General features: G+C 36.1%; 1 protein-coding gene across 1 annotated transcript in view; it reads right to left on the bottom strand.

Annotated features, from left to right (window-relative positions):
* Positions 1 to 26,831, bottom strand: part of GPC5 (glypican 5) — a 1,313,037-nt gene that overhangs the window by 889,927 nt on the left and 396,279 nt on the right. Inside the window, exon 5 of the mRNA XM_034665370.1 lies at positions 11,522 to 11,642. Coding sequence (XP_034521261.1) covers positions 11,522 to 11,642 — 121 coding nt within the window. The remainder of the gene's footprint in view (positions 1 to 11,521; positions 11,643 to 26,831) is intronic.

Here is a 26,831-nt window from a genome sequence, read left to right as displayed (position 1 = left end):
CAGTTTGCATTCCCACCAACAGTGTAAGAGGGTTCCTCTTTCTCCACATCCTCACCAACATTTGTTGTTCCCTGTCTTGTTAATTTTTGCCATTCTAGCTGTTGTAAGGTGGTATTTCATTGCAGTTTTGATTTATATTTCCCTGATGGCAAGTGATGTGGAGTATCTTTTTATGTGTCTGTTAGCCATTTGTATGTCTTCTTTGGAGACGTGTCTGTTTCTATGAGGTCAGCATTACCTTGATCCCAAAACCAGACAAAGACCCCATTGAAAAGGAGAATTACAGACCAATATCCCTGATGAATATGGATGCTAAAATACTCACCAAGATACTAGCCAATAGTATCCAACAGTACATTAAAAGGATTATTTACCACCACGACCAAGTGGGTTTTATGCCTGGGATGCAGGGGTGGTTAAACATTCACAAATCAATCAATGTGATAGATCACATTAATAAAAGAAAAGACAACAACCATACTCTCAATTGATGCAGAAAAAGCATTTGACAAAACACAGCATCCTTTCTGGATTAAAACTCTTCAAAGTATAGGGATAGAGGGAACATACCTTGATATCATAAAAGCCATCTATGAAAAGCCCCCAGTAAATATCATTCTCAATGGGGAAAACAGAGCTTTTCCCTTAAGGTCAGGAACAGGACAGGGATGCCACTCTCACCACTATTGTTCAACATATTACTAGAAGTCTTAGCCTCATATTCAGACAACAAAAAGAAATAAAAGTCATTCAAATTGGCAAAGAAGTCAAACCCTCTCTCTGCAGATGACATGATACTATATGTGGAAAACCCAAAAGCCTCTACCTCAAAATTGTTACTGTTGTTTTTAAAGACAGAATGAAAGACCTAGAAGTAATGGTTGAAAGAACTGAAACAATGAGGAGCATCTGTGGGGAGAGTAGAGGTCAGGTTTGTGTAAAAAAGGGAGCAATTAGCTAATGAGGCTGGAGATATGGAAGATAAGCTCATGCAGGTCCATACAAATCATGATGTAGGGTTTCTCTTTCATTTTTAAAATTATATTTTAATTATCATTGTAATAAACATATCTAGTAGAAATCTGAGTAGGACCAAAATGCTTATATCAAGAAAAACATAGCATTTCTCTGCCCAAGCACTTTATATACCCTGTTTCCTGCTCCTGTAAGTAGTAGTAATTGACCTGATTGATTTTTCTAGCATTAACCTCACGTATCTATATAACTTTTAGTAAATATGCAGTTTTTCTGTTTCTTCATTGTCAATTCTTGACAATAGTTACTGATTTCCTGTTATACCACCAAGTCCCCATTTGCTTTTCCCATCCAACTAATAGAACTTAGCAAAGTTCTGATTACTGTAATGTCTACAAATATATTATGTACTTCAGAGCAATAGTGTATTATGATTATATTTCTTTTCCTGTAAAGCTTTTATTCTACCATAATCTATAATTGCCATGGTATCTATCAATTGCATAGCTTGTCTTGCATCTATCACATATTTCTATGTAGCTATCTTATTTTTTCCTCAAGTGCTTTAGCAGATCTGTCAAATGCTTAGTAATTTCTTTTCTATACGTTCCAAAATATCACTTTAAGCTGTTTGTTTTTTTTTCTTTTTAGCTTACAAAGTTCCCTCCCACAGGCAACTTTTCCCTGTTCCAATGTTCTCAATGTCAGTTTCCTAAACCCCATTATCTTACTATTTCTTGATCACTCCCATTGCTAACAGCTTTCTACAAAAGGTATAACAAAGTATGTATTTGTGTATCCTTACTTATCTGAAAATCTTTTAAATTTATTCTTATATTGATTGCTAGTTTAGCTGGGTATGGAATTTCAGGTCAGAAATCAGTTGCCTCATAATTCGAAGGTATTGCTTTTCCATTTTTGTCTAGTATCCTGTCCATAAGCAATTATAAATCCAACAGCTATCTTTGCATGCATTCTTGTGTATTTTCTTTAGTTGGTTTCTTTCACTGGAAGATTTTAACATCTTCTCTTCAGTATTCAGAAATTTCACAATTATCGTGGGTGGTGTATATTTCATTCATTGTGATGGTTACTTGGTATGTTCCATTTTGAGTCTTGACTCCTTATTTCTGAAGAAAAATATTTGATAAATTTCTTCTATTAGTTTGGTTCTTTTCTGTGAAATTCTTATTGCTTGGATCTCTTGGAGTGAAATTCTAATGTCTCATCATTTTACTATTTCCTTCTCTTTTGTGTGTGTGTGTGTTATTATTTTTTAGGATATTTCCTTGGCTTTATCTTCAAAACCCTTTCATTGAGTTCAATTTAAAGAAATTAAAAAGAGGCACAAAGATCCTGGGATGGAGTAATCAGAAACTTGGGTGGGAAATCACAAGAGTGTGAACAAAGAGATGATCAACAGCATAGATAAGTGATATTAAAGGCTCAAGAGAGGTGACAACTGACAAAAGGCTTTTGGATCTGAACAACAAGAAAAAGAATCAGCGAACTTAGCAAGAGCATTTCAGTGGAATGATGGAGGCAGCAATCAGACAATAGTGTGTTAGGGAAATAACAATGAATGGATCAGGACTGATAGGACAAAAACTGATAAAAAAAAAAAGGGCAAAGACTGATAAAACTTCACAGACATTCAGATATTAAAAAATAATTATCTTATTTAGCACAGTATTAGCAAAACTATCAAGGTCAGGTAGGATAAACTTTCAATATACTACTAATAGTTATTGCCAGTATAAGAATATTCTATATCCAAATGAAAATTGAGGTCCAAATAAAATAATGAAATATATGTGTTAATATTTATTATGTAAATGGATTCATACAATATGTGATCTTTTTTGACTGGCTTCTTATGTTTTCAAGGTTCTTCTATGTCATAGCATTTTATCCATTTGAAGTCCTTTTTACTACTAAACAAGGTTTCATTTTATGGATATATAATGTTTTATTTATCCATTCAACAAGTAATGAACATTTGAGTTGTTTCCACTTTTTGGATATTACGAATGATGCTGCTATCAACATTCACATACGAATTTTTGTGTGGACATATATTTTCTTTTCTCTTGGGTATATAGCTGGGAGTAAAATTTCTGGCTCATATGGTAAGCCTATGTTTAGCCTTTTACAAATCTATCTAATTATCAAAGTATTTGCATGATTTTACCTTCCACCAGCAGTATTTGAGAGCTTCACTTTCTCCACATCCTACCACACTTGTGATTTTTTAAATATTTTTGATTATATAACAAAAGGTGTTAATTAAGGTGACTATAGACATATAGCTAGTACCTCCAAGAGCTGGAATTTAGTCATATGCCTTGTCCTAACTCAAAACTCATGTTCTTTAGCATATTGCTGTATTGTGGCCAGTGTGTTTTATTGAAATAAAAGGGATTTTGTGTTTTGTTTTGGGGGTTTTTCTTTTTCTTTCTTTTTTTTTGGTTCTTTGACATTCCTGAATGGGTAGATAATAATTGTCAAAGACATTCTTTTTCTCACTTGTTCTATTTTCTGATAATATAATGCAATATGTTTATCTTTTAGATTTCATAATTCCTGAAAAAATTTAAATCCCAGTAATTTCACTTTTTTACAATAAATCTGAATTTTTGCGGGAGGTGGCTATAATTTGGAATGTCATTTTGTGAAATAAACCATATTTCATGTCACATTTAAACAGAAAGATTAAAAGTCTTAGCCTAAATGGATAATCATCAAAATATAAAGTATAAAATTTCCAGTGTTCAAATTCACTCAATATGTTTGACAAACAGGAAACCTGGTAGATAAATGGCTCAAATCTTAATGGGTAATAATAACATGTAAGATCAGCAGCAGCCGAGTGAATATAAAGTAAAATTTTATCCAACATAGAACAATTACAAACTCTTTAAATAAAAAAAAAATCAATGGCCAACCCAAATCCTTTCATTTCCAGTTGATTGTACACTAATTGAAATGGTTGGTTTTATGCTGACAATTGATTTTTTTTAATGAAATGGCCAATAGTGAAGTCAGTGCATTATACTACACACTCCAGAAAGCAACCTTCCATTGAATTTACTCAGACCAACTAATTGCTAAATTAGATGGCCACTCGAAGTTATTGAGTACATTTCAAATACTTTCTTCTGAATCAAAAGATAACTAAATGTGTTTTGGTTACTACTGCACTGCTAATACAAAATCATAAGGTGTCTATCTTTCTGGAATTTTAATAAAGTAAGCCTGGGGACATGACGTTGGTGTGTAGTAGAGATGAGGATCAAGGAGGCAAGGTGCTGTGAATTCCCTGAGCAAGAAAAGGGGTCTGTAGAAGTGAAGGAAATCCACACCAATCAGCTGACACCCCGACCCATCAATTATGATTGACTGGCTTGCATCACTGTTATAAGCTATTACCAATAAGAAGAAGTTTCTAAAATGTGTATTAGGATAAGTGTTTTCATGAAAAAAGCTTAGACACTTTTCAGAATTCAGAAACTGACATACTAAAAATCTTGTTTATTTTACTTTTTTTATTTATAGACACTAACCTTATAACTACCCATTAAAATTTAAGTCAGTACCTCTTCACACTCTATCACAGCTCTAAAGTTACTATTTATCATATCGGAATTCTAGGAACAGAATGGGGAAAAAAGAAAAGAGGCAATTTAGTACCGTCTTTTCCTACATGAAATAAGAGTCCTCATCTCTGTTTGAACCCAGTAGGTTGTGATTATTGCAACACATATTATAAAATGTCTATCTATTTTGTAGTTTTAAGCAAATGGTTATGATAATTGCTTTTTCTCACATTTAAAAACCAAATTTATTTTACACATGAAGACATATTTCCGAAGAAGTTTTAGTCTCTATAAAAATGAATATTTAATAGAAACTGATAATATTCTCTTATGGATTAGAATTATTAGGTTTGAAGAAATAAAAAGTTACTTAAATCTACTACTTTTAACAACACTGTAGCGTTTATTGGTTTTGCAATAAAAGAATTATAGAAAATTGCTGGGATATTACTTTTTATGTTTCATATTGGAAGTAGGTAAAGTAATTTCTAAGCAGTGGGTCATTATCGTTCGTAACTAACCATACTCGACAGTTTGGCTTTTAACTGCTGACATCATTTTGGTTTTTTAAGGAAAAATGATAGATGTTATTTAATGTTTAAAGATAAACTACTGCAAAAATGATTTTTCGCTGACAACTTTGCCCTAAACAAACTTAGTCAATATGAACAACAAGAAGCTTTAAAGTAAGTTTGCTAAGAGAAAAAAAAATCTGAATTAAAATTTTCAATCATTTCCTCAGTCAGAATACTAAGAGAAATCAAGTATTATTTCTAATCTATTCTCAAAGGGCAATTCAGTCTGATGCAAACATCTAAGAAATTTCATGTTAACCCTTTAAAAAATCTCCTTTTAGAAAATTCCTCACTGGCTCTTGACTGCGCCAAACTCATCATAGGTAATTTTCAACAGTACAAGCATTGTCTCCCTCAAATACAGGCTTTGAAATGTAGGAAACTGCTGGAAAGTATGTTAGCACAATGGCTTCTCCAGAGAAAGGGGCAGAATGACAGATGGCAGGAAGCCAGGCATGACTTTCCTCTTTTCTCCAAGGTTCCTGTTCCCAATTTAGAAGGACTTTCAGAGTCAGTGAGGGGACTTTGAAATGCCTGAGATATTCCTGGAGGACCAACCTAGAATCCCAAAGTCCTATTTATATCATCTGATCTTCTGAGCAACTTTTTTTTTCTTGGTAGGATTTAAAAATAGAGGGTTTTTCCTAAACAATGAAATGAAATTAAAGTTGTTTTTGCTAGGATCTTTCTCTAGAAAACCTTGAAAATTTTTATGAACTATTTTCTAATCAAAATATTTATTTTTGCCATTCTTGGAGTACCCACAGGTGATACCAGCTCAAGCTAACATGTCTGAAGGACTGTCTAAAGGACTGCTACTTTGGTCTCTAGAATTCCATGTGATTTTCCTACCACCAACGTATGATCACTGCCAGGTTCCCAACTATGCCCTCAAAATGCTGAGAAAGTTGACAAATATCCTGTGGTTCATGCATAAGTTCTTACAATTTTTCTGGATAAAAATCTAGCAATACTTATCAAAATACTTCAGATTATTAATGAACAGATTCTTGGTTATAACATCTAGAAATATATCATAAGGGGGGCGCCTGGGTGGCACAGTGGTTAAGCGTCTGCCTTCGGCTCAGGGCGTGATCCCAGCGTTGTGGGATCGAGCCCCACATCAGGCTCCTCTGCTATGAGCCTGCTTCTTCCTCTCCCACTCCCCCTGCTTGTGTTCCCTCTCTCACTGGCTGTCTCTATCTCTGTCAAATAAATAAATAAAATCTTTAAAAAAAAAAGAAATATATCATAAGGGAAAAAAGTTGTAAAAAAGATTCAGCTTTAGGAATATTCCTATTTAGCAGTACTTATTATTATGAAAAGTTGGTAACAACCTAAATATACAACTTCAGTTTGGTATTAAATAAAATTATAGTCCTTCCATATGATAGAATAATATACATGCACTAGAAACCATATTGCAGAGTATTTTATGCTATGGAAACAAATATGTTATATGTTGTTAGGTGAGTACTTTGGGACACAAAATCAAATGCACTCTTTGATCTCATTTTGTTTTATAAAAAACAGTCAAAGTTTTGATCTAATTATATGCATAATTAAGTACAGCAAAAGCCTACAAGGCTTATTTCCTGACATTGCTTGCTGTTTTATAAGTGTTAGAACATTTACTTTCCACTCTTTCAAAAATAAAATTTTCTAAAATAATAAAATTCAATTTCTTATAATGAACATTATTCTTCAGTAAAAGAAAAGTTAATGTTATTAAATACCTTGTCTGTCCTACATCAACTGTCTAAGTAGCTACGTGGTATCACATACATTTAATAAATGCTTTCTCCATTCCTAGATTTTCGGAATACGCATCTTTCATATGATTCTGCTGTTTTATATTCTCCCCTAACAGTTTTGTTGTAAATTAATTCTCTAGGAAGAAGGTGCAACCTCATAGTCCCATGACTTAAATACTATCTAACACGGATGCTTCCAGATATGCACCACCTGCTCTGTAACTGCCCCTGAATTCTGGATGTTCCTCTCGGGAGTCTGAGTCATTTCAAGTAACAGAACCATAATTTCTTTTTTTTTTTTTTTAAAGATTTATTATTTATTCAACAGAGATAGAGACAGCCAGCGAGAGAGGGAACACAAGCAGGGGGAGTGGGAGAGGAAGAAGCAGGCTCATAGCACAGGAGCCTGATGTGGCTCGATCCCATAACGCCTGGATCACGCCCTGAGCCGAAGGCAGACGCTTAACCGCTGTGCCACCCAGGCGCCCCAGAACCATAATTTCTAATCAACACCAACAACTAAACCCCAGACTTGCTCCATTTCCAGAATTCCTTTTTTCATTTAATGACACTATCGCCCCACCAAAGAGAACATCTTTGCTTTCTCCCTCTCTAACCCATTTCCAATCCATCAACAAATCTTGATTAACTCTCCTTCCCGTGTATATCTATGTCTCCCTGCTTCACACATTGGTCGCTCTTCTTATTCTAGTTCCAGTCACCATGATTTTCTGCCTCTGTTACTTACTGCCTCTATTTTTGCTCTTCTTCTACTTTGGTCCATTTTCCGAAGTGAAGACTAAATCATCTTTCTAAAACATTAATTAAGTTATATCATCCTCTGCCTACAGTCTTTGGTTTCCCATACCACTTAGGATAACATCTAAACTCCCTGCTAGAGTCTACCAAATTCCCCTTCATTCACAGTATCTCTCTCTTTCTCTCCCCTTCACTCACTCCGTTCTGGCCACGTGGTCTTCTGTTCTTCGAATACAAAAAAACCTATTTTTGCCACAGGTCCCTTGAAGACCAGGGTGGAAAACGAAGTGCAGCTCAATGACAGGCCAAAAGGAAAGGAGTTTGGAGGCTAATGTATGGAGCCAATTTTGCTAATAAATATGGCTGGCTTATTTCCATATATTTACATATGGGGAAAAGGACAATAGGAATATTAGTTTATTCCTATGATGAGAGATGTCATTTTCACTGTTAAATGCACTTAATATCCATCACTGTAAGAGACAGATTGAATTCTGTGGAAACACACAAATTTGACTTATTTGTGCATTGGATTCTGACATATACTCCTACTTGTGCTTCCTCCTTTGTCTCACACTACTCCCAAATTAAGAAGTTACCGCGTATAGAGGACAATTTTCTGAAACTTTTCAGACTTGACACCATGCTAGGTCTTCATAACTCCCCCTTGATAGTGATGGTATAATAGCCATCCCTGCCAGGACACACATATACGATTAGCAGTCAGAAGTCTAGCAAAATCAAAAATTTCATCTTCAGGACAGCTGGCTTAGGAGGGAACATGTTCTAAGACATTAAAGGTGGGCATTTTCATGACACCTGTACAAAATGACTTTCTGCTCTTTTCTAAAAGTCTAAATTTCAATCCTCATCCCATAGACCTTAAGAGATAGATCTCAAAGGTAGCATTTTATATCATATTCTTTTATAGTCCTAGAACAAAATTTAAGCATGAATAACTGGAGATCTGCACACTAATATAAAGATGAAAGAATGGGATTCAATTTAACACAGGAGCTAAAAAAAAAAAAAAGTGGGATTATTTCCCTCTGCCATCTTGAAAAAGATATGGCTTGAAAACCAATGAAAGAAGAAGGCAGTGATGTTCCGTTGGATGGGCAATATATCAGTGAACCCTCTTCCTAACAGTTTTTATAAACTTTTATATTTTGACTATTTCTTTGTGGATATGTTTTCTTATATCTGTAGACTCTTTCCTATATAGCAGCTCTATCCTCATTACCCATAACAAGGTTTCCATCAGCTTTCGTCATGTATATATTCCATACAGTTTGAACACACACCTACTTGGCGTGTGTATTTATGTATTTCTACACTATACAAATGTGTCATTGCGCTGTTACAGATTTTATACACTTTCCCACAACCAAAGAAATTAACGGTATGAGATGAAATAAATAGACACTGAAGTTCTATTTTTCCTTCCTGCCCTCCAGTCGATTAGTTTATGCACTCTCTGCAGGAATGCTTACCCCACTTTGGAGACCACTTTGGAGACCACTAAGATTTTGTCTCAAGGAGAGGAACTGATTCATATTAAAGCTCTTTTGATTTTATGATCAATGTGCACTAGTGTTTCTGATCAGTCTAGATCTGCATACCTTATTATACCATATTACAGTGCATGGTGCTATGAGGTGTCAGCTAGACCAGGCATTTGTTCCTCCAGCTACAGGTAATACTGTTGGCTGCTGGCAATTCAGAGCTGAGTTAACACTCCCCTGCCTCCACCCTAGTCGCCCTCATCCAATTACTGGTCCAAAAACCCACCGCCTTTTTCCAATTCAGGCCAACCAGAAAGGGCCGAACTAGCTCCAGAGTTCCTATTGGATTCAGAAGAAGCTTCCATTATTACCACAATACAGTTCAATTGCTCTCTCCCTACGGTGGTACTTTCTCCAGTCCTTTACTGATGGCAAAGGCATCCTGCCAGAAATCCCCTGCACACAAATCTCTGTTCCAGAGGCTCTTATGTGTCAAGTTCCTAAGAGATCGTTTATCGAGCCACTGGAAATTCAAGAATTAAAATAACATCCCAAATCTTCCTGAAGCCCCATTAGATTCTCACTGGGTCAAGATTATTATCACCTGGAGGTCTTCTTTGTTTTTCTTATTATGGAAAATCAAGGATCCAAAAATTAGAAAGAGTGACTTCCTTCAACTAAATGCCTGAGTGACATTTACTGATGGGCTTAATATCACTGTTTCTGAGGACAATAGGCTTTGTCCATCCAGATTTCAGCCATTCTGCCCCAGGCTGTGGTCTAGCTCATACTGCTCACTCTGAGGCCTTCTTCAAGGTCACTTCAGCTCCTAACACAATCCCGGTACCACTCAGGTTCAAGAAATGTCGGAGTACTTGGCCTACTAGCAGTGCAAGGCACCTACTTACTTTATCTCGGAGGTATCTCTCTGAGAGAATTGGCTTAACTCACTAGAGGCTATGAGGTTTAACTCACTATTAGTCACAACACCACTTTTCTCTTACATTTTTCTCATTGGAACTTACTTTTCGTTCTTCCATCCAGAGTGAGAGCGGTTTTCCCAATGCATTGGTCATAGAAAAGCAAAGTAACCATTATTGCCACCGGGAAGGGAGAGATCTATGGTTTTGGACATAGGGCCCCCCGCTTACATTTTCTTTGATCAAGATACAGACTTCCATAAAAACGGAATCCTAAGAACTGGCCCTCTATAAACTTGAGTTTTGCAGAATAACTACAAAAAGCATACCAATGACTCTAGGTTTTTTTGTTTGTTTTGTTTTGCTTTTTTTGGAGAAAGAGAATGTGTGCCTGTGCAAGCCAGAGGGAGAGAAGGGTGAGGAGAGGGAGAGGGAGAGAGAGAATCCCAAGCAGGCTCCATGCCCAGTGTAGAGGCCCACATGGGGCTCAATCTCACAACTCTGAGATCATGACCTGAGCCAAAATCAATTTGGATGCTTAACCTACTGAGCCACCCAGGCACCCCTACAGTATTTTAATATTCATAAAAACTCAGTACTATGTTTAGGTATAGTTTCTGACATAGAATATCAGAAATAAGAATCAACTATCCATCCAAGGTTTTACTTAGAAAAAATGAGAATATATGCATAGATAAATTGTTATAAAAAGAAGAATACCTAAAAAACAGTCCTTCTTACCCCGAACTCCAATAGATGAAGAATGGAGGGTGGCCATTACAGCATGTAAATAATATTTGATTCTAATTAAAAGATTACTTCAGTGAAATGCTCTTTTGATAGAAATTTGCAAGCTTCATATGCTATATATTAAAAACAGTAGTACATACTTGATCACAGATTATTAAAGATAAAACAGAAGTATTTCAAAAACAGTCATTAGGTAGATTACAAGGTAACTTGTAAAAGGTGATCCAGGAAATAAATACAAAAATGCCTATTATTCATTTATGACTTAACTTTTATGAAAATGGAGCAAAAACCTTCACAGCAAGGCTCAGAGAGTTGCCTGCAAAGTGACTTCAGTGTTTTCTATGGTCTGTGTTTTCTCTAATTGTCACAGCAGTCCCCATGTCTCAAGCTCATTCATCGGGGATGAAGCTTATTCTGAAACGTTCACTATACCTTGAAACGCTGAGGCTATGGCTCCTTTTCACAGACACGGAGCACCCTCCATTAAAATACTCCTGTACATTGATTCTGTAAGAAAACTGCTCAACAAAATATTTCTAAAACTCTCGGTACAAATAATTTATTCCAATACTCATGTTTAGGTAGGACTATCATATAGGATTAATAGATTTATCGCATGTAGTGGAAAGGGACTACTTACTATTTACCATTGATTGTACCAAGAAATAGAGTATCAGCACTTACCTGAATAACATGCTTCAGTTTATCAATAATTTGATTTATCACGGGATCAGTTCCTCTGACTTTGACTTCGGGATTTCCAGATTGGGCTTTGATTCCATTTCCAACCACACGCTGAGTATAACTGATAAAGTGAAAAGTGGAAGATACAGGACTTAGTAATCTGGTCAGAATATTATTATCTGCCATAACCATTTGAACACACCTGAGTTCCGAATCTTGCTCTTTTAAGAATGTATGATAATGCTTTTTTTCTTGGAACAGACCCTGGCCCAACTGCAACATTTTTTGGTAACATGCTTACTATGCAAATATAAACTATTTTAATGTTTTTCTCTCAAAAGACCCAACCAAAAATTAATTGTGTTTTAATACTATGTATCAATATACTAAAGAAAGTTAATATACACCCTACTTTGTTAACGGGTCTTGCTGAATTACACATATGTCTGAATCCATATTATCTGGGTCAATTGACTTCATTTTATAGAGTATATAAATGAGTCCCCATACTATTTTTTACATACTGGATTACAAAAGTCAAAATTATAAACATTATAAATAAACAACTAAAACTGGCAAAATATTTTGCAAGTAGACAAAACTCAATCAGCTTTCACCAACATTTATCTAAACAAGGGTCTAGTAAATCATGTTGTATGTAATAGGGTGACTTCATAGGTAGTTAAAGTCATTGCAAATTACTATCTTCCCAAAATGACAATTTAGATTCATCAGTCACAATCCTACAAATGAAAGAGAGGTTCAGTATGCTATGGGGATAGCTAGAAGGAACAGTATATGCCATGTGAGAGGTTAGGGATAACATGGGTAGTAAACACTGAGCATATAGAGTAGTCCATCAGGACTAAGACACTTGGGAAAAACTAAAGAAGTTATTGCTTGTGTTAGCCCTTGAAGTACTTCGGGAAGAATAGGTTCTTAGATGGTATAGTTAATGTAAACTCCAGAGCAAAGGATGACATCCCAGCAGGAGAAATGGCAAAGGCATATGAATAACACACCTAGGGAAGAATAGCTAGGTTTCTATTTACAGAGCACAAATAGGGAAAAGTAAGAGATAGGAGGCTGTGCCCTGAACATTCCGTACTCTCCCCATTTAAGAGTCTCCTCCGAGTAATCTGTTGTTTAAACAGAAGTCATAATAAAGTGGCCTCGGAGACATTTCAGCAAGCATTTCCATATTATGTTTATTGTAATTTTTCTTTCTTCTCTTTAAGCAGAGTATCACAGTTATCCATATGAACCCTCCGGATTTTCTACAGCAATGGAAGCTCTTTGAAAAGCGGTTGAAAGGAGGTTCCACTGTTGAGAATATGGCCATACAAAAGAAGTTTTAAGGAGTACCCAATTCCTCCCCAAATTTTGCAAACCAAATGACTAATTTATACAAGTGGGTCAAAGAATTACTAACTAGATCATTCAATTAAATGATGGAACTTTTTATATTGATAGTATCAATTGCATGTGACAAAAATAATGATATTAATTAATTTTTTTATTCCAGTACACATTAGGGATTTGGCAATATATATCAATAACAATTACTAGAAGGAAATCAATTACACAAATCTACTAATGCGTAATAATATTTTTTACTTAGGAGGAACTAAGTGAACTATAAATACTAAGCTTCTCTAAACTCTTCTCAGCACTACTGTAGTTTTCTTCCAAATATTTCAAGCAGATTGCACATGTGGCTCTTTTATTAATGTGTTTCTTATTAATAATGATGAATAATATGAATACATAAATGGACAAATGCATGTTTATGATTCAGGCATTGTTTTAAATACTTACATTGGAGTTTGTCAATTTATCTACATGATAATCATTTGTTGTGGCCATGAGAATGTGCCTATAGACCTCAAACTACAGAAAGTTTAATTGACTAAGAGTACCTGCTGCTTTGCTCTGAAATCTATTTCTACACCTGCCCGCAACCAATGACTGTGTTCAGCAAGGATACTAATGCAGGACCATCACTGGAAGACAGAGGGCTCTTCTGAGAGCCCAGTTTGTCTCAGGATTCCCTGAAGCCCTTGCTAACCTTTGCTTGGGCTGCACATCATGCTTGAATGCTTTCACTCAAACTTACCTCTCCCCTTCACTCTGGGTCACACGTGCTTCATGAGTAAAAGCTTTTCCAGCCTTATTCGGTTTCCATCCCATTTGCTCTGATAGCCATTTCCCTTAATAAAACCCTCTTTAGTTTAATCCCTTTTTGGCATCTGCTTCTTGAAGAATCAAGATTAATACATCATATAATATTTATATTAGAAGGATTCCCAGGCTACAGATTGGGGATCTAGAATCTAATTTGTTCGGTAACTTTCCCGATGCAACATTTTGTTAAGTGTGCAGCAAGGGTATGAATCCAGGGAACATGAGCTCCAAAATATAATCACTCAATAATTATCAATGAAAAGTCCTGAAATCAACAAATATAAACCAGAGATACAATCAGTTTTGTGCAAAGTATTTTTCTTCTTGTAATCTTTCTTTTTCTGTAACTACAGCATTTTCGAATGTTTTACTACTTATAATTAGAAAAGGATGTGTACTATTTTCTTCAAAAATCTCAATGAACAGTTGTGTGTTACCAGCTAAAGAGTGAAGTAATGCTTGCTGGAGGGGTGAAAAGAAACTAATAGACTGCAAGTTTGCTATAAGATTTCCCTATTTCTCTAAAAACAAAGACATAATGTGAGCAATGGAGACTTAGTCTCATCTCTTAATCTTAAATACAGTAAAACCTTACACAATATAGATTTGAACTCTTTGGGTCTACTTACACATGAATTTTTTTTTCAATAAACACAGTACTATAAATGTATTTTCTCTTGCTAATTATTTTCTTGATAACATTTTATTTTCTCTAACTTACTTTATTGTAAGAATATAGCATATCATACATATAACATACAAAATATGTGCTAATTGACTGTTATCGGTAAGGCTTCTGGTCAAGCAGTAGGCTATTTGTAGTTTCGGGAGAGTCAAAAGTCATACACTGATTTTTGACTATGCCCCTAACCCCCCCACATTCTTCAAGGGTCAGTTGTAAATTATCACTTTTGTTGCATTTTGGTTTATGCACAAACCATGAACTTTCTTTCAAGATGCAGGAATGTCATGTCACAGTAATCTGAAGAATTTCACATTTTTTACTCTTAACTGTCACAGTTGGTAACGCAGTTAAATTTTATCACAATTACAACTGATTAAGAATCTCATTCCAAACTAGTGCATGATTCAGTAGTTCAGTATTACTATTCTTACGTATTATCTAAATAAGGAAAAATACTGCAGCAAGGCATTTAAGGTACTTCAAGTGAAATATAATTTCTAAAAATAAGTTTTTCCTTTCTGTTTTCATCAGGTAAAGAAGAACCACAAGGCAATAGTGGTACATACACACCAGAATAGTTTAAATGAAAAAGACAGATGATACCAAGTGTTGGCATGGACATGGAGCAGCTGGAGCCCTCTCTCTCTGTGGTTGGGTGTGTAAACTGATACAAACCACTATTTGACATGTATATTTGACATGTATAAAGCTAACAATCCCATGGGCCTGGGGATATACTCAACTATGCTCACCAAAAGACAGGTATAAGAATGCTCAGGGAGGGGCGCCTGGGTGGCACAGCGGTTAAGCGTCTGCCTTCGGCTCAGGGCGTGATCCCGGCGTTATGGGATCGAAGCCCCACATCAGGCTCCTCTGCTATGAGCCTGCTTCTTCCTCTCCCACTCCTCCTGCTTGTGTTCCCTCTCTCTCTGGCTGTCTCTATCTCTGTCAAATAAATAAATAAAATCTTTAAAAAAAAAAAAAAAAAAAAAAAAAGAATGCTCAGGGAAGTATTACTCAAAATAGCCCCAAATTGGACATAACCCCACAGTGCATAAGAATTAAGATGAAAAAATAAATGGGAGTATATTTATATAATGATATACTATATAGCAATGAGAATGGATGAATTATAACTATACACAATATCTTATAAGCTAAATGCTGAATGAAAGAAGCAGGACATAGAACACACTCTATGACCCCATCTATAAAAGTTTAACAATAAATCAATGTTCTAAATCACCATAAGTGCTACTCTAAGAGATACTGTCTAGAAGGTTGAAGTAGATTTCTGGAGTTCTACTAATATGTTCCTTGATTTGGGTCCTGGTTACACAAGAATGATCATTTTGTGTAAAAAAAAAAGGGGGGGGATTGAATTGTACAGTTAAGATTTGAATATTTCATCGTGTGCATGTATTTTCAACCCAAATAAAACACTTACATTAAAAACTCCTTGTGCTCTTTTTCTTAATATGTATACCACAGAAAATTTTCACTGAACCATGTATAAATAAAAGATCCACACAGGTATTTTTAACATGGGCTAAATGGTTTTGTCATCACTAAATGAGTAATTTAAGATCCTAGTTTGTTACAAAAACTTACTCCCTGCAGCCTTTACTCTGCATGCAAAATATACGGTTTCTTAATCAAATAAGAATTTTTCTAACAAGAACTTTTTGAGTTTTTTATTATGAAATTTTAATAAATCATTAATCACATTTTCCTTCTAAATGTACAAGTAATGGATAAAACATTTCAAGGATCCCTACAGAGGTTTCTTGACTTGAAAAATTGCTTGCATTTCAACTAGAAGAAGGGAATAAAACACACACCAAAAAAAGAGGCACATTTTTTGTTAGAGAAGTAATAGACCCACCATCTGTGCTTATTTCTTCTAAGCAGGTCTGGTAATAGATGACAGCGGTTTCATAGGAATACTCGCTCCCCAAGTACAACTTGCTTTTCATTAGTATGGAAAAAAGGCAAGCACTGATATATTTACATTCTATAAAGATGTTTTAAAATGATGATTAACAAGATTCCAATTCTCTTTGTGTTCAACATATGAAATATTAAAAAGAAGTGCTAATAAATCCACACACAGTATGTCATTAGGAAGTCATTTCTCCTGACTTCACCAACATTTCTTCTTGGAAACTCATGTCATGCCCTACTAGTTGGTATTAATTTCACTTTATTCAGAATGCAGTAGAATTTGTTTCAGAGTCACATCAAAGGTATGGTATTTCAATGTGCACTTGTACAATTTCAGGTGGAAAAAATATTTGGAAACTAACCCTGGAATTCATTACAAAACTGTTAAGTGGTCTGTCTTAGAAGTCTTTGATAACTTCACTGGGACAGGATAGAAGAACTTCAAAATTAATATGAAATGAGGAAAACACCTGATCAGAGGCTTTCTCCTTTTTACCATCATCACCATCCTTGTTAGAGGTTAAAGAGTGAGAATGGGGACCATGTTAGCGGTGGTGGTGGTAATAGTGATAGCAGTACTAACAGATGTTTTGTTTATTTGTTTGCCTACGACTTGGCTAGGTGATTATATATTAAAATTCCAGAGGTTTGAGTCTCCTAAATTCTAGAAGGCAAAACAGTGGAGTGTCTTCGGCTCTGGCAAATATGTTGCTGTCTTGAGTAAAAAGGTCTGGGAAGAACATTACATGTATTTATCAATGAACCTCTTCTTCAACAACAAATTTTTCTTTCAAACCACTTCTGGGCCTTTCTTCCTGGTTCTGGCAGCAAACATGAAAGTAAGTACCACAGATATTTTTGTGCGTAAATTTGCCCCAAATATTTGGGTCACACTGGATACCACTACTGAGTGTGGCTCTGTGTACATTCAGCTTCTATATAGCACTTCTCTTCTACACGGAAGGTCTTAATCTTTGAAATCTCAGAACCGAAAGAAGTCATATGATTGATTTTATGTGCCAGGTTTATGGGAATAACCTTTCATGGTAGGTAAGAGGCTTACGGGGGATTTAGAGAATAGAGACATCTGTAGAATCAATTCAAAATGATTAAACCTTTTGTGACTGCACTATCTCACTTCATTGGTGGAGCCACAAACCATTTTTAAGTTAATCTCCACTATTTATTTGGCTTTATCATTATAGATAAATAATGTCTAAATTTGAGCTCTAGGTTTCTGAACTTAAATAATGAAGTCAAAATAAATAGAAAGCATACACACCTTATTATGGTATTTATTATTATTATTGAGAGATAACTAATTTCCTGCTGCAGATACTATATTTGTGATATCTTCTGGATAACACTCATTAACATTATTTTAATATGGCGATGTCATGCTTTCTTTAGCAGCCCAAAGAGAATGTCTAGATCCCTACAATAAATAATACGAACATGTTTAGAAAGACTTAGAAAACAGGACCTCATTAAAGAATGGATATTAATCTCCACCCTAACTCTGATTGGCAAGGCATGAATTTGTGCTCGTTAGTTTAGCCAGGTGAATCACAGGTAAGCTGTTTCAAGATAGTTTGTAAAATAAGCAGCTGTGTGAACCTGAAAAATGATATTTCCCCATGAAAAACGAGTGACTAGAAAAATCAGTGGTGTTTAGGAGGCTCTCACTTCAACAAATGTTGACTACCTAATAAAAATTGCATTAAAAGTTACCTTACCCCTTTGTAAAAAAATAGCACATTGCTTAAATTATTTCCTTTCTCTTAACCCTTCCCTAATCTTACCGAGAAATGATAAATACCTTAAGTATAGCAAAGGCTCTGTTTTTATAGTTTTAAATTTTTGAAATTCAAAGCAGGGGCACCTGGGTGGCTCAGTGGGCTAAGCATCTGGTTCCTGATCTCAGCTCAAGTCTTGATCTCAGGGTTGTGAGTTCAAACTCCTCATTGGGCTCCACTGGGTATGGAGCCTACTTAAAAAAATAAACAAAATAAAATAAATTAAAAATTAAAATTCAAAGCAAGTAATAATAATGGTTTGTTTTATAATTATTACTCTCATTTTCTTCAAAGTAACTGTCTAATTTAAAATGATCAGATCTGGGGAGCCTGGGTGACCTAGTCAGTTAAGCATCTGCCTTCAGCTCAGGTCATAATCTCTCATCCTGGGCTGGAGCCCTGCATCGGGCTTCCCGATCACTGGGGATTCTGTTTCCCCCTCTCCCTCTGCCCCCTCCCCACCGCTCATGGGCTCTCTCTCTCTCTCTGCTCTCTCTCTCTCAAATGAATAAATGAAATCCTTTAAATAAAATAAAATAATCTGTTCTAGCTATCATCAATTGCACATACTGTTATATAAGTTATGAAATGTTATACTAACATCTATTTTCCAAGGCACACATTTCAAAATTAAATTCTTCTTAGTAAGATATGAGCTCTCTTTCATGGATTAATGATAATTGATAATTACCATTTTGTACTGATTTTCTGTCTCACTTCACTGTTTGATATCATTATATGAAAGTAAAATATTACAAAAGGGATAACTACTATCTGAATACTAATAAATACTATTTGGATCCAAAAAGCACTCAAAATTATTTGGGGTATAAATTTCATTTAACCAACCATATATTAGACATTACTAAGTCCTAAAAGTTCCTAGTATCTTATACAGTTTTTTTTAAATGTAATTGACACCAACATTAATTAAATTGCAAATATAAAACTACCAACTACACCATAAATACTTTAAAATTAGGGCAAGGTACAATAATTCTAAGACTACTAACATACCATTCAAATGAAACTGCTAGGTAATTCTTACCAATAGGTAACATAATAAAATCAGAGAGAAAGAACCTCTGAATCTCAGTGTGTATTGGTGTCCTAGGGCCACCATATTCAACCCACTACACAGAGTAATGTCAGGAAATTGGAAGCTATCTGTATGAAAATGAATTTCCCCTTGGATGTCAATTAATCAATAAACTTTACATATAAACCTCTATCCTTGAAGTCATAATCTATTTTCCTCTCGGGAAATTTTATTTACTATAAAATAATATTTATATTTCACAAGCACATCTCTTAAATTATAGCTTGGGTTTTCTCATCATAACTCAGTCGCCCTTAAGGAAAATATTTTAATCGGCTTTGGAAATTCTCAGTCCATAGTATCCAGTACTTTATGTATTTTAAATGACTTTTATCTTACTAGCAAAAGTAAACAATGCTACTGATAATTTCCTGTGTTCTAAATTCATATAAACAGGAATTATATCTTAAAATATGATTTGTTCTCTTTCAAAGCAGTGGCTCAACCACCTGCTCTGAATGTTAAAGTTCCCTGAAAGCTACGAAGGGCTAGTTTATTATGAAGGTGTTGACAGCTGATGCTTTGGGGACCCATACAGGCACACAGAATAAATTTTAATCACACTTAATGCTAATGTGGTAGCAAGACTGTGACAATATTCAAATGTGACTAATTTCATTAAATTAGCTATATTCTTGGACCTAACTTAGTCGTTTGAATCTATATAAATGCCTCAAAAGAAATATTTACGTTCTTCTCTTTTCTCCTTATTTTTTGTTGATGCTTAAGAGTGAAAAGATATTTTAACTGAGATCTTTCTTTTGTTTTTTTGTTTTATTTAGCAACCAGTTCTCTTGTTTTATCAGCGTAAGACTGCGGCGGTCCTTAGCAGGTTGCTGAATCTAGCACTCTGCTTTCAAAAAGAAATACACCTATACCAGGAATATAGTACTTGGCATTCATCTGTTGGCCTATAGCCTAATAGATTTGTTGTCTGTCTTTAGTGACAGTAACATAAATTTAAAGCTGGAAAGGACCTTAGAGGTCATCTAGTCCAACTGAAGCATGTTTTAAAACAAATGAAGAGGCATGTTTATTTCATCATTTTGCACCTATGTACTGTATATTTCCAGAAGAGCCCTTGAGACAGCTTAAAATAATAAAAGGCACAGGCACTATAAAGCAAGGGCACAATGACAGAATAATGAAGGGAGGCAGATGACAATTATATAAGGAGACCTAGGAAAGAGACACTGTACTTCAGCCTAAAACCCAGCCCTAAGCCTCTCAATGGTGAAGGCTAAAAGGAAACTCCCCATTCAGACAGGTCTCAATCAGCTCATGAAAGTAGTATCTGCAACTGTTAGCAGCTGGGTATCTCTAAACTCCCACGCACAGCACAGGAGTCTTTAAGTAACGGACAATGAGCCATACAACCACAATTATCTTCAATAGCAATTTCAAAGGTTTCAAAGGTGTTAAGTGCACATGATTCTTTTTTATATGTATCTTTGTTAAGAGTTGCCTTTGTGATGTTAAATTTTAGCTCTGAGGAGGCATTTCTACGGGGACTTGGTTATCTGACTTGGTGGGAAAATGTGGCCTTGGAGAACTTAGAAGAGCAGATGGTTAATATTTCCCTGAATTTATTTTTGTTTTTAATTGATATTTTATTTCACCACTCACAAAGAATATATTCTCTGGATAATGTATTGAAGCACCATAGACAAAGACTCTCAAGGTCAGAGTGACTTGAGATAAATCACAAAGCAGAGGTCTGATCTGAAGAACTTCGTTGCCTCCACTATCCTACAGGGCATATGGGAACAGGACAAGCAATTTACTATCAAACACACACCAGTGAGAGGGGAAGGGCAGGTGTAATGGTGAGACACATTTTAAATGACAGACAGTTAAATGTTTTTTAATAGGTTCATTCATCCTACATTTAATGGGGTCATTTTCTTTTTTCTTCCCTCACTTTTGAAAAAAATGTGTTTTGTCATTTTATAAAGGAAATGATTTGGTAGATTTAATTTTCAAAGTTTAAAGCAGGCCCATCATCAATGCTCTACGAATTGGAGAGTCTTGATACATAGTCTATGTATTTTTGGATTGGCGATGGGAGCCTGACAAGGGAGTCAAAAACAGCATTTTGTAGCTCTTATTATGAACACTTCTCTGTCTGCTCTTTTCTTAGACATGATCAAACAAATCTCATAGGAATTAGGAAAAGCCAGGCATAATAACAAGAACTAAAAGGATAAAAATATTTCTATGTACTTTATTTCTATTTGTAATAGCAAAAAACTGGAGTTCTGGGCCCACGGAAGAGATGTGAAGTTTTAAAGTTTTATAAATAGCTATTCTTAACAAAAATAATCCTGCAGTAGTTAGTATTTAGAAAGCAATTAGAATTTGAGCATAACACATCAGTTTTAATATCCAGTTTCAATCTCGTCTCCAATTCCAGCTTGAAGTTCTGTCCAACAATTCCATTTTGTGGTCTATTGAATCTCAAAATACAAACTGATAGGTTTCAAATCATAGCTATTATGAAGAGCAAGGAGGAGATGAAGGTGGGGAAATAACTAAGCTTTTTGCCCATACTTCATCTTAACTAGACCATAGTCAAATTCCTACTATCACACCGTCCCTAGAAAATGATCCACTCGCATAACAGAATTTAATGTTTCCACTTGCATATAGGAGAAAATTTCTTCTCCAGCTATTTCTTGGCAAACTCAGTTGTGCTGTGCAGAAAACAGCTGGACTTAGTTCCGTAGACAGAACTATACGCACCCAGGGACTTTTAGATTCCTAATGATTGCGTATACCGCAAAAACACATTTGGCTGACTCGGTATATGAAAAATACACATGCACAGAATGTAGGACATTTCTGATAGCCTCCAAAGTCCAAATAGAACGGGTATTTCTGGCCCAGATGGCTGAGAGATTCCACACCTCTGGGCAAATGTGGCCGATTTCTCCCTCACTTTCTATACTTCCCCTCTTACCCTTTTTCAGCCACTTAAATGATTTCTGCCACACCTCGGAGGGTTTACACACTCCAACCTCCCTGCCTGGAAAGTTCTATCCTTTTAGACCCTTCCCTCGGTCTGGTGCACTAAACATTAAAAACATTTTTGCAGAAATGATTAAATCAAGGATGTTGAGATTGCCCTGGATTATCTGGGTGAGCCCCAAATGCAATCATTCATATCTCCTTAAGTGGCAGCCAGGCGGAGATTTCGTTTTTATAGAAGGAAAAGAAGATGGCAGTTGGGATCACAGGTCAGGGATCAGAGTGATGCTGCCACAAGCCTAGAAATGCCAGAAGGTGGAAGAGGCCAGCGATGGATTCTCCCTAGAGCCATTAGAGGGAGCTTGGCCTCACAATTCGATTCTGGCCCAGTGATAGGAATTTCAGACTTCTGACGTCCAGAACTATTAGAGAATACGTTTTTGTGGTTTTAAGTCTCTCAGTGGTAATTTGTCACAGTAGCCACAAGATACTCATACAACCACCAACCAGGGTATCCCTCCTACGTTATTTGTTCTCACTTCAACTATTGCTTGCTAACACCTAGTTTTCTGGATGCCTGTATGACTACTGTAACTAAGTAATCAATTCACGATGATGTGTTGAATGTCTGCAACTCCTTTCTCAACTGTAAATTCTTGAGGTCAAGGAGTGTGTCTGTCTTAATCACAGCAACATGTTTGGAATATGAGAACTCAATATATGTTTGTTATCTGAGTGAATGTATGACAGATACAAAAGTAAACTGAAAAATCAATTTCAGGCAATAGTTTGTCTCTTCCAGAATCGGTCCTTATAAAGGTTATGAGTCACGTCTAAACATTCCTGAATTCGGTAACAAATGCCATGAATGTGTAAGTTCATTTGAATGCTGATTTGGTCCAGCTTCTGGTAGTCTATCATGGAGTCTCATCCAAGTTCCCATTAGTGAAGAGGAAGGAAAGAAAGTAGGAAAAAAGAACAATGCTAAAACTGACACTCAATATGTAGATTATAAGAACAATAAGTCAAATCATCCTATCCATATTTTATTTCATGAGACAGAAGAATTTCTTCCTTATAAAAATCATGCAAAATGGTATTTGGCTCCCAATAGCCTGGTCCCTGAGCCACTCGGGCAGCATCCCAGAGAACGTTCCTCTACCGTCCCAGTCTTGCTTCTTGAGGGGCCAGAGACTGGCCACTCCCACATAACTCATAACGTGTAGCCTCCTTAGGAAACTGCAGCTACAGTAAAAGGACAAGATGCATCAGGGGCTTGCTAGGCCTGGGAATGGGGTTCCCTCAAGAAAAGCCTTGTCGGGGGTGGGGAGGCAGTAGAGAAGCATGGGTGCTAGAAGCAATTTATAACCTCAATCACATAGGTTTCCCAGCATCCTTCTCACCCTCTGTTGCTTCCCACCACTCCCTCCCCTCCAGGCATGAACTCAGCCTCTTTTTCTTCTTTTCCCTTCCTTTCCCCATGTTTCAAGTTGCTATTTATTAGTACAATGGGATTTGAATGAAGTTTAGGGAACAATGGAGAGAGATTACAATGCAAAACAGGGAACTACCAATAAACAAGAAACCTGCACTGTATCAATAGCCTATTTCAATTTAATGTCCAAATAAAACACAGCCCTCCTTTAGAATCCCTGCCCAGAAAGCAGTAACATGTATAATCTATAAATAGTACTCATTCTTGCCACACACCTGTCCCCCACTTATGAGCCTGCTGAGCATGATAACATGTCTGGTACTTTGAGCCAGATAGGATAAAATAGGAATCCACCTCAGCCTAGTTACGCTAATTCCAATAAATGCTTGCTGGCCACTGAGAGGGGTTGTGTCTATCAATCTGCTTTCCAGTTCAGATTGAAAAGGAGCTCAGCCCTCATCCTGAAGGTAAACAAATAAATGGAAAAATGGTTATTACTTTTTGATATCAGACCCTGATTTTGGATAAACATCACTACCTTCTAAATAAAGGGAGTGGAGGAAATAAAACAGAAAACACACACACACATACACACAAATAAAAATCATGCTGTAAAAATGGAAAGGGGACATCATGTTCCTATCATGAAGACTCAGGGGGAAAGAATACCCCTTAAAAAGATTTGACTGTGGAACTGAAGAAATATTTAGAAAATTGCTTTGAAGTACTTAGACTATGAAGAATATGTGGAAAGGCAAGTCATTTAGGAAACAGAATGTGGAAGTTACAATGATAAAATGGGAGATGCCTGAGATAATGAGGTTTAGAGGAAAAATAAATGCAGTAGCAGAATTTCCAATCACAAAGGAATCCATGGAGAAGCAAACTGATACACTGAAAAGTTCAAGTGGTAATTGAATCAGAGCCCAGGGGGAGAAAGAGAGAGATAAAACAATGACAGAAAAGATGGCAGATGGGAACGCCAGAGACTGGAGTTTCAACTCAAAATTAATTTGTGTACCTGAGAAAGAAACAAGAGCCACTTGGTCTAAAACAATAATCAAAACCATAAGCGAACTATGAAGACCAAAATGACTAATCGGGTTGAAGGGGCAATGGTGGGAAAACAGTGAAGTGTTATCCATATTTAGACAGAAACTAGTCAAACTCCAGAAATTTAAAAAAATGTCCAACTTATGTATAGACATTAAAACAACAGCAGCAACAAAAATAACAACAACAACACACAGTCCTCTAAAAATAAATTATGTCAGGCTTGCTTTAGAACTTGATTTTGCTGCATTAACATACTAGAAGACATGGAGATTTTAAGAGAATAAGAATATGACCAAGAATATTATACCCATCAGGTTGTCTTTCTCAAGGTTGAATGAGAAGTATTCTGTATATATTACACTGATCTGACTTTCCAATAATATGGGTACATATTGGGGAAATAATTAAGAAAGTTGTAAATGTAAAATCCTGAGACAACTGACTCAATTAATGTAAAACTAATTTTGCATATTTCATAATTTTTTGCCACAATAATATTCTTAAAGTATAACTGCAAGAGAAAATAACATATTGACTTAATAGAATAATGTTACATATTCCAAGTTACAAAAGTAGATATTGAGAATTTTTAGGGGCAAAGAGAAGGAAAAGCATTCTATGTCCCTCATCTAACTCTGAACTCAAGAGATGGCACTAAAAGTTCTTTAAGGCTCTAATCAAGGAATCCAGATTTAGATCACTGGTGACCTCTTCCAACATGACCATGCTATCTAGTCCATGGCTATTCCCTCATCTGATTATTATAAAAACCTCCTAACTGGTCTCCCAGCTTCTGCTTCTTAGCACAGCCATCCTTAGCACAAGGACAGAGGGGTGTTATTAAACATAACCCAGATCATGCTACTTCTTTGCTTAAAACCTTTCTATGGATGCCATCTGACGTAGAGGAAGAGCTGAAGTCTTTACAATGGTCTACAAGGCCCTTTCTCCATAATCTGCCTCTTCTTTATGTTTCTGGCATCATCTACAGACACTCTTCCCTTCCCTCATTATGCTCCAACCACTCTGGTTTCAATGATAGTACTCTCAGAGTAAGTCACATGTTCCTGATTCAGGGTTTTGGTCCATGCTATGTTCTCTCTGGAATGCTCTTTTCTCAGCAGAGCATGGTCCTCCTCATCTCTTTCAGGCCGCCCCTCAAATGCCTGGCACCTGATACATAATTGCCATGTCTGGCAGTTTTAAACATGGCCTCAAAATAGGTTGACATCAAGTGATGGGTCTGTGTCCCCCTCCCTCAAACCTGAGCATGCTTGTGACTGCTACAACCAAAAACAGTAAAAGCACACAGAGCTTCCCCCTGGCTCCCTCAGAATGCTCAATCCATGGGAACCCAGCTACCATATGAGAAGTTCAACTTCCCTGATACCACAATGATGGCAAAGTCACATATGGTTCTCCAAAGAAGAGTGCCGCCCAGCTGAGCCCATCCTTCTAGCCACCCTCACTGATTTACAAGACATAGGAAAAAGCCCCTTGGATCCTCCAGACTGGTTTATTTGCCATTTGAGTAACACTGAGTCATCTTCATCACATAAAGGCAAAAGAATCTCTCAGATGAATCCTGCCAGAATATTCCTGACCTATAGTATCCATGAGATATCATAAAATGATTGTTAAGTTATTAAATTGTGGCATAGCTTCTTAGCAGCGATAGTAACTATAATGCTAACCTACCTCTACTGCCATCAATCTCTACCCACCTTTCTTGATTTATTTTTTTTGTAGTAACATTTTTTTAATTTTTTTTAAAGATTTTTATTTATTTATTCGACAGAGATAGAGACAGCCAGCGAGAAAGGGAACACAAGAAGGAGGAGTGGGAGAGGAAGAAGCAGGCTCATGGCGGAGGAGCCTGATGTGGGGCTCGATCCCATAACGCCGGGATCACGCCCTGAGCCAGAGGCAGACGCTTAACCGCTGTGCCACCCAGGCGCCGCTGTAGTAACATTTTAAAACAGATCAAGTAATTAACTTGTTTATTTGTGAAGACCTCTATTACAGAGATATTTTTGTAAGTTTTATTCACTGAGACGTAAAAACCTACCTATAAATAGCTATAAATATGTACTGAATGGTGAATGACTAATATTAAATGGTAACAAAGGTTACTATGTAAGTTT

The sequence above is a fragment of the Ailuropoda melanoleuca genome, chromosome 7 (genome assembly GCF_002007445.2).
Source record: "Ailuropoda melanoleuca isolate Jingjing chromosome 7, ASM200744v2, whole genome shotgun sequence".
Classification (NCBI taxonomy): Eukaryota; Metazoa; Chordata; class Mammalia; order Carnivora; family Ursidae; genus Ailuropoda; species Ailuropoda melanoleuca.
The sequence above is the reverse complement of the archived record's forward strand: the minus strand, read 5'-3'. Positions and strand labels throughout refer to the sequence as shown.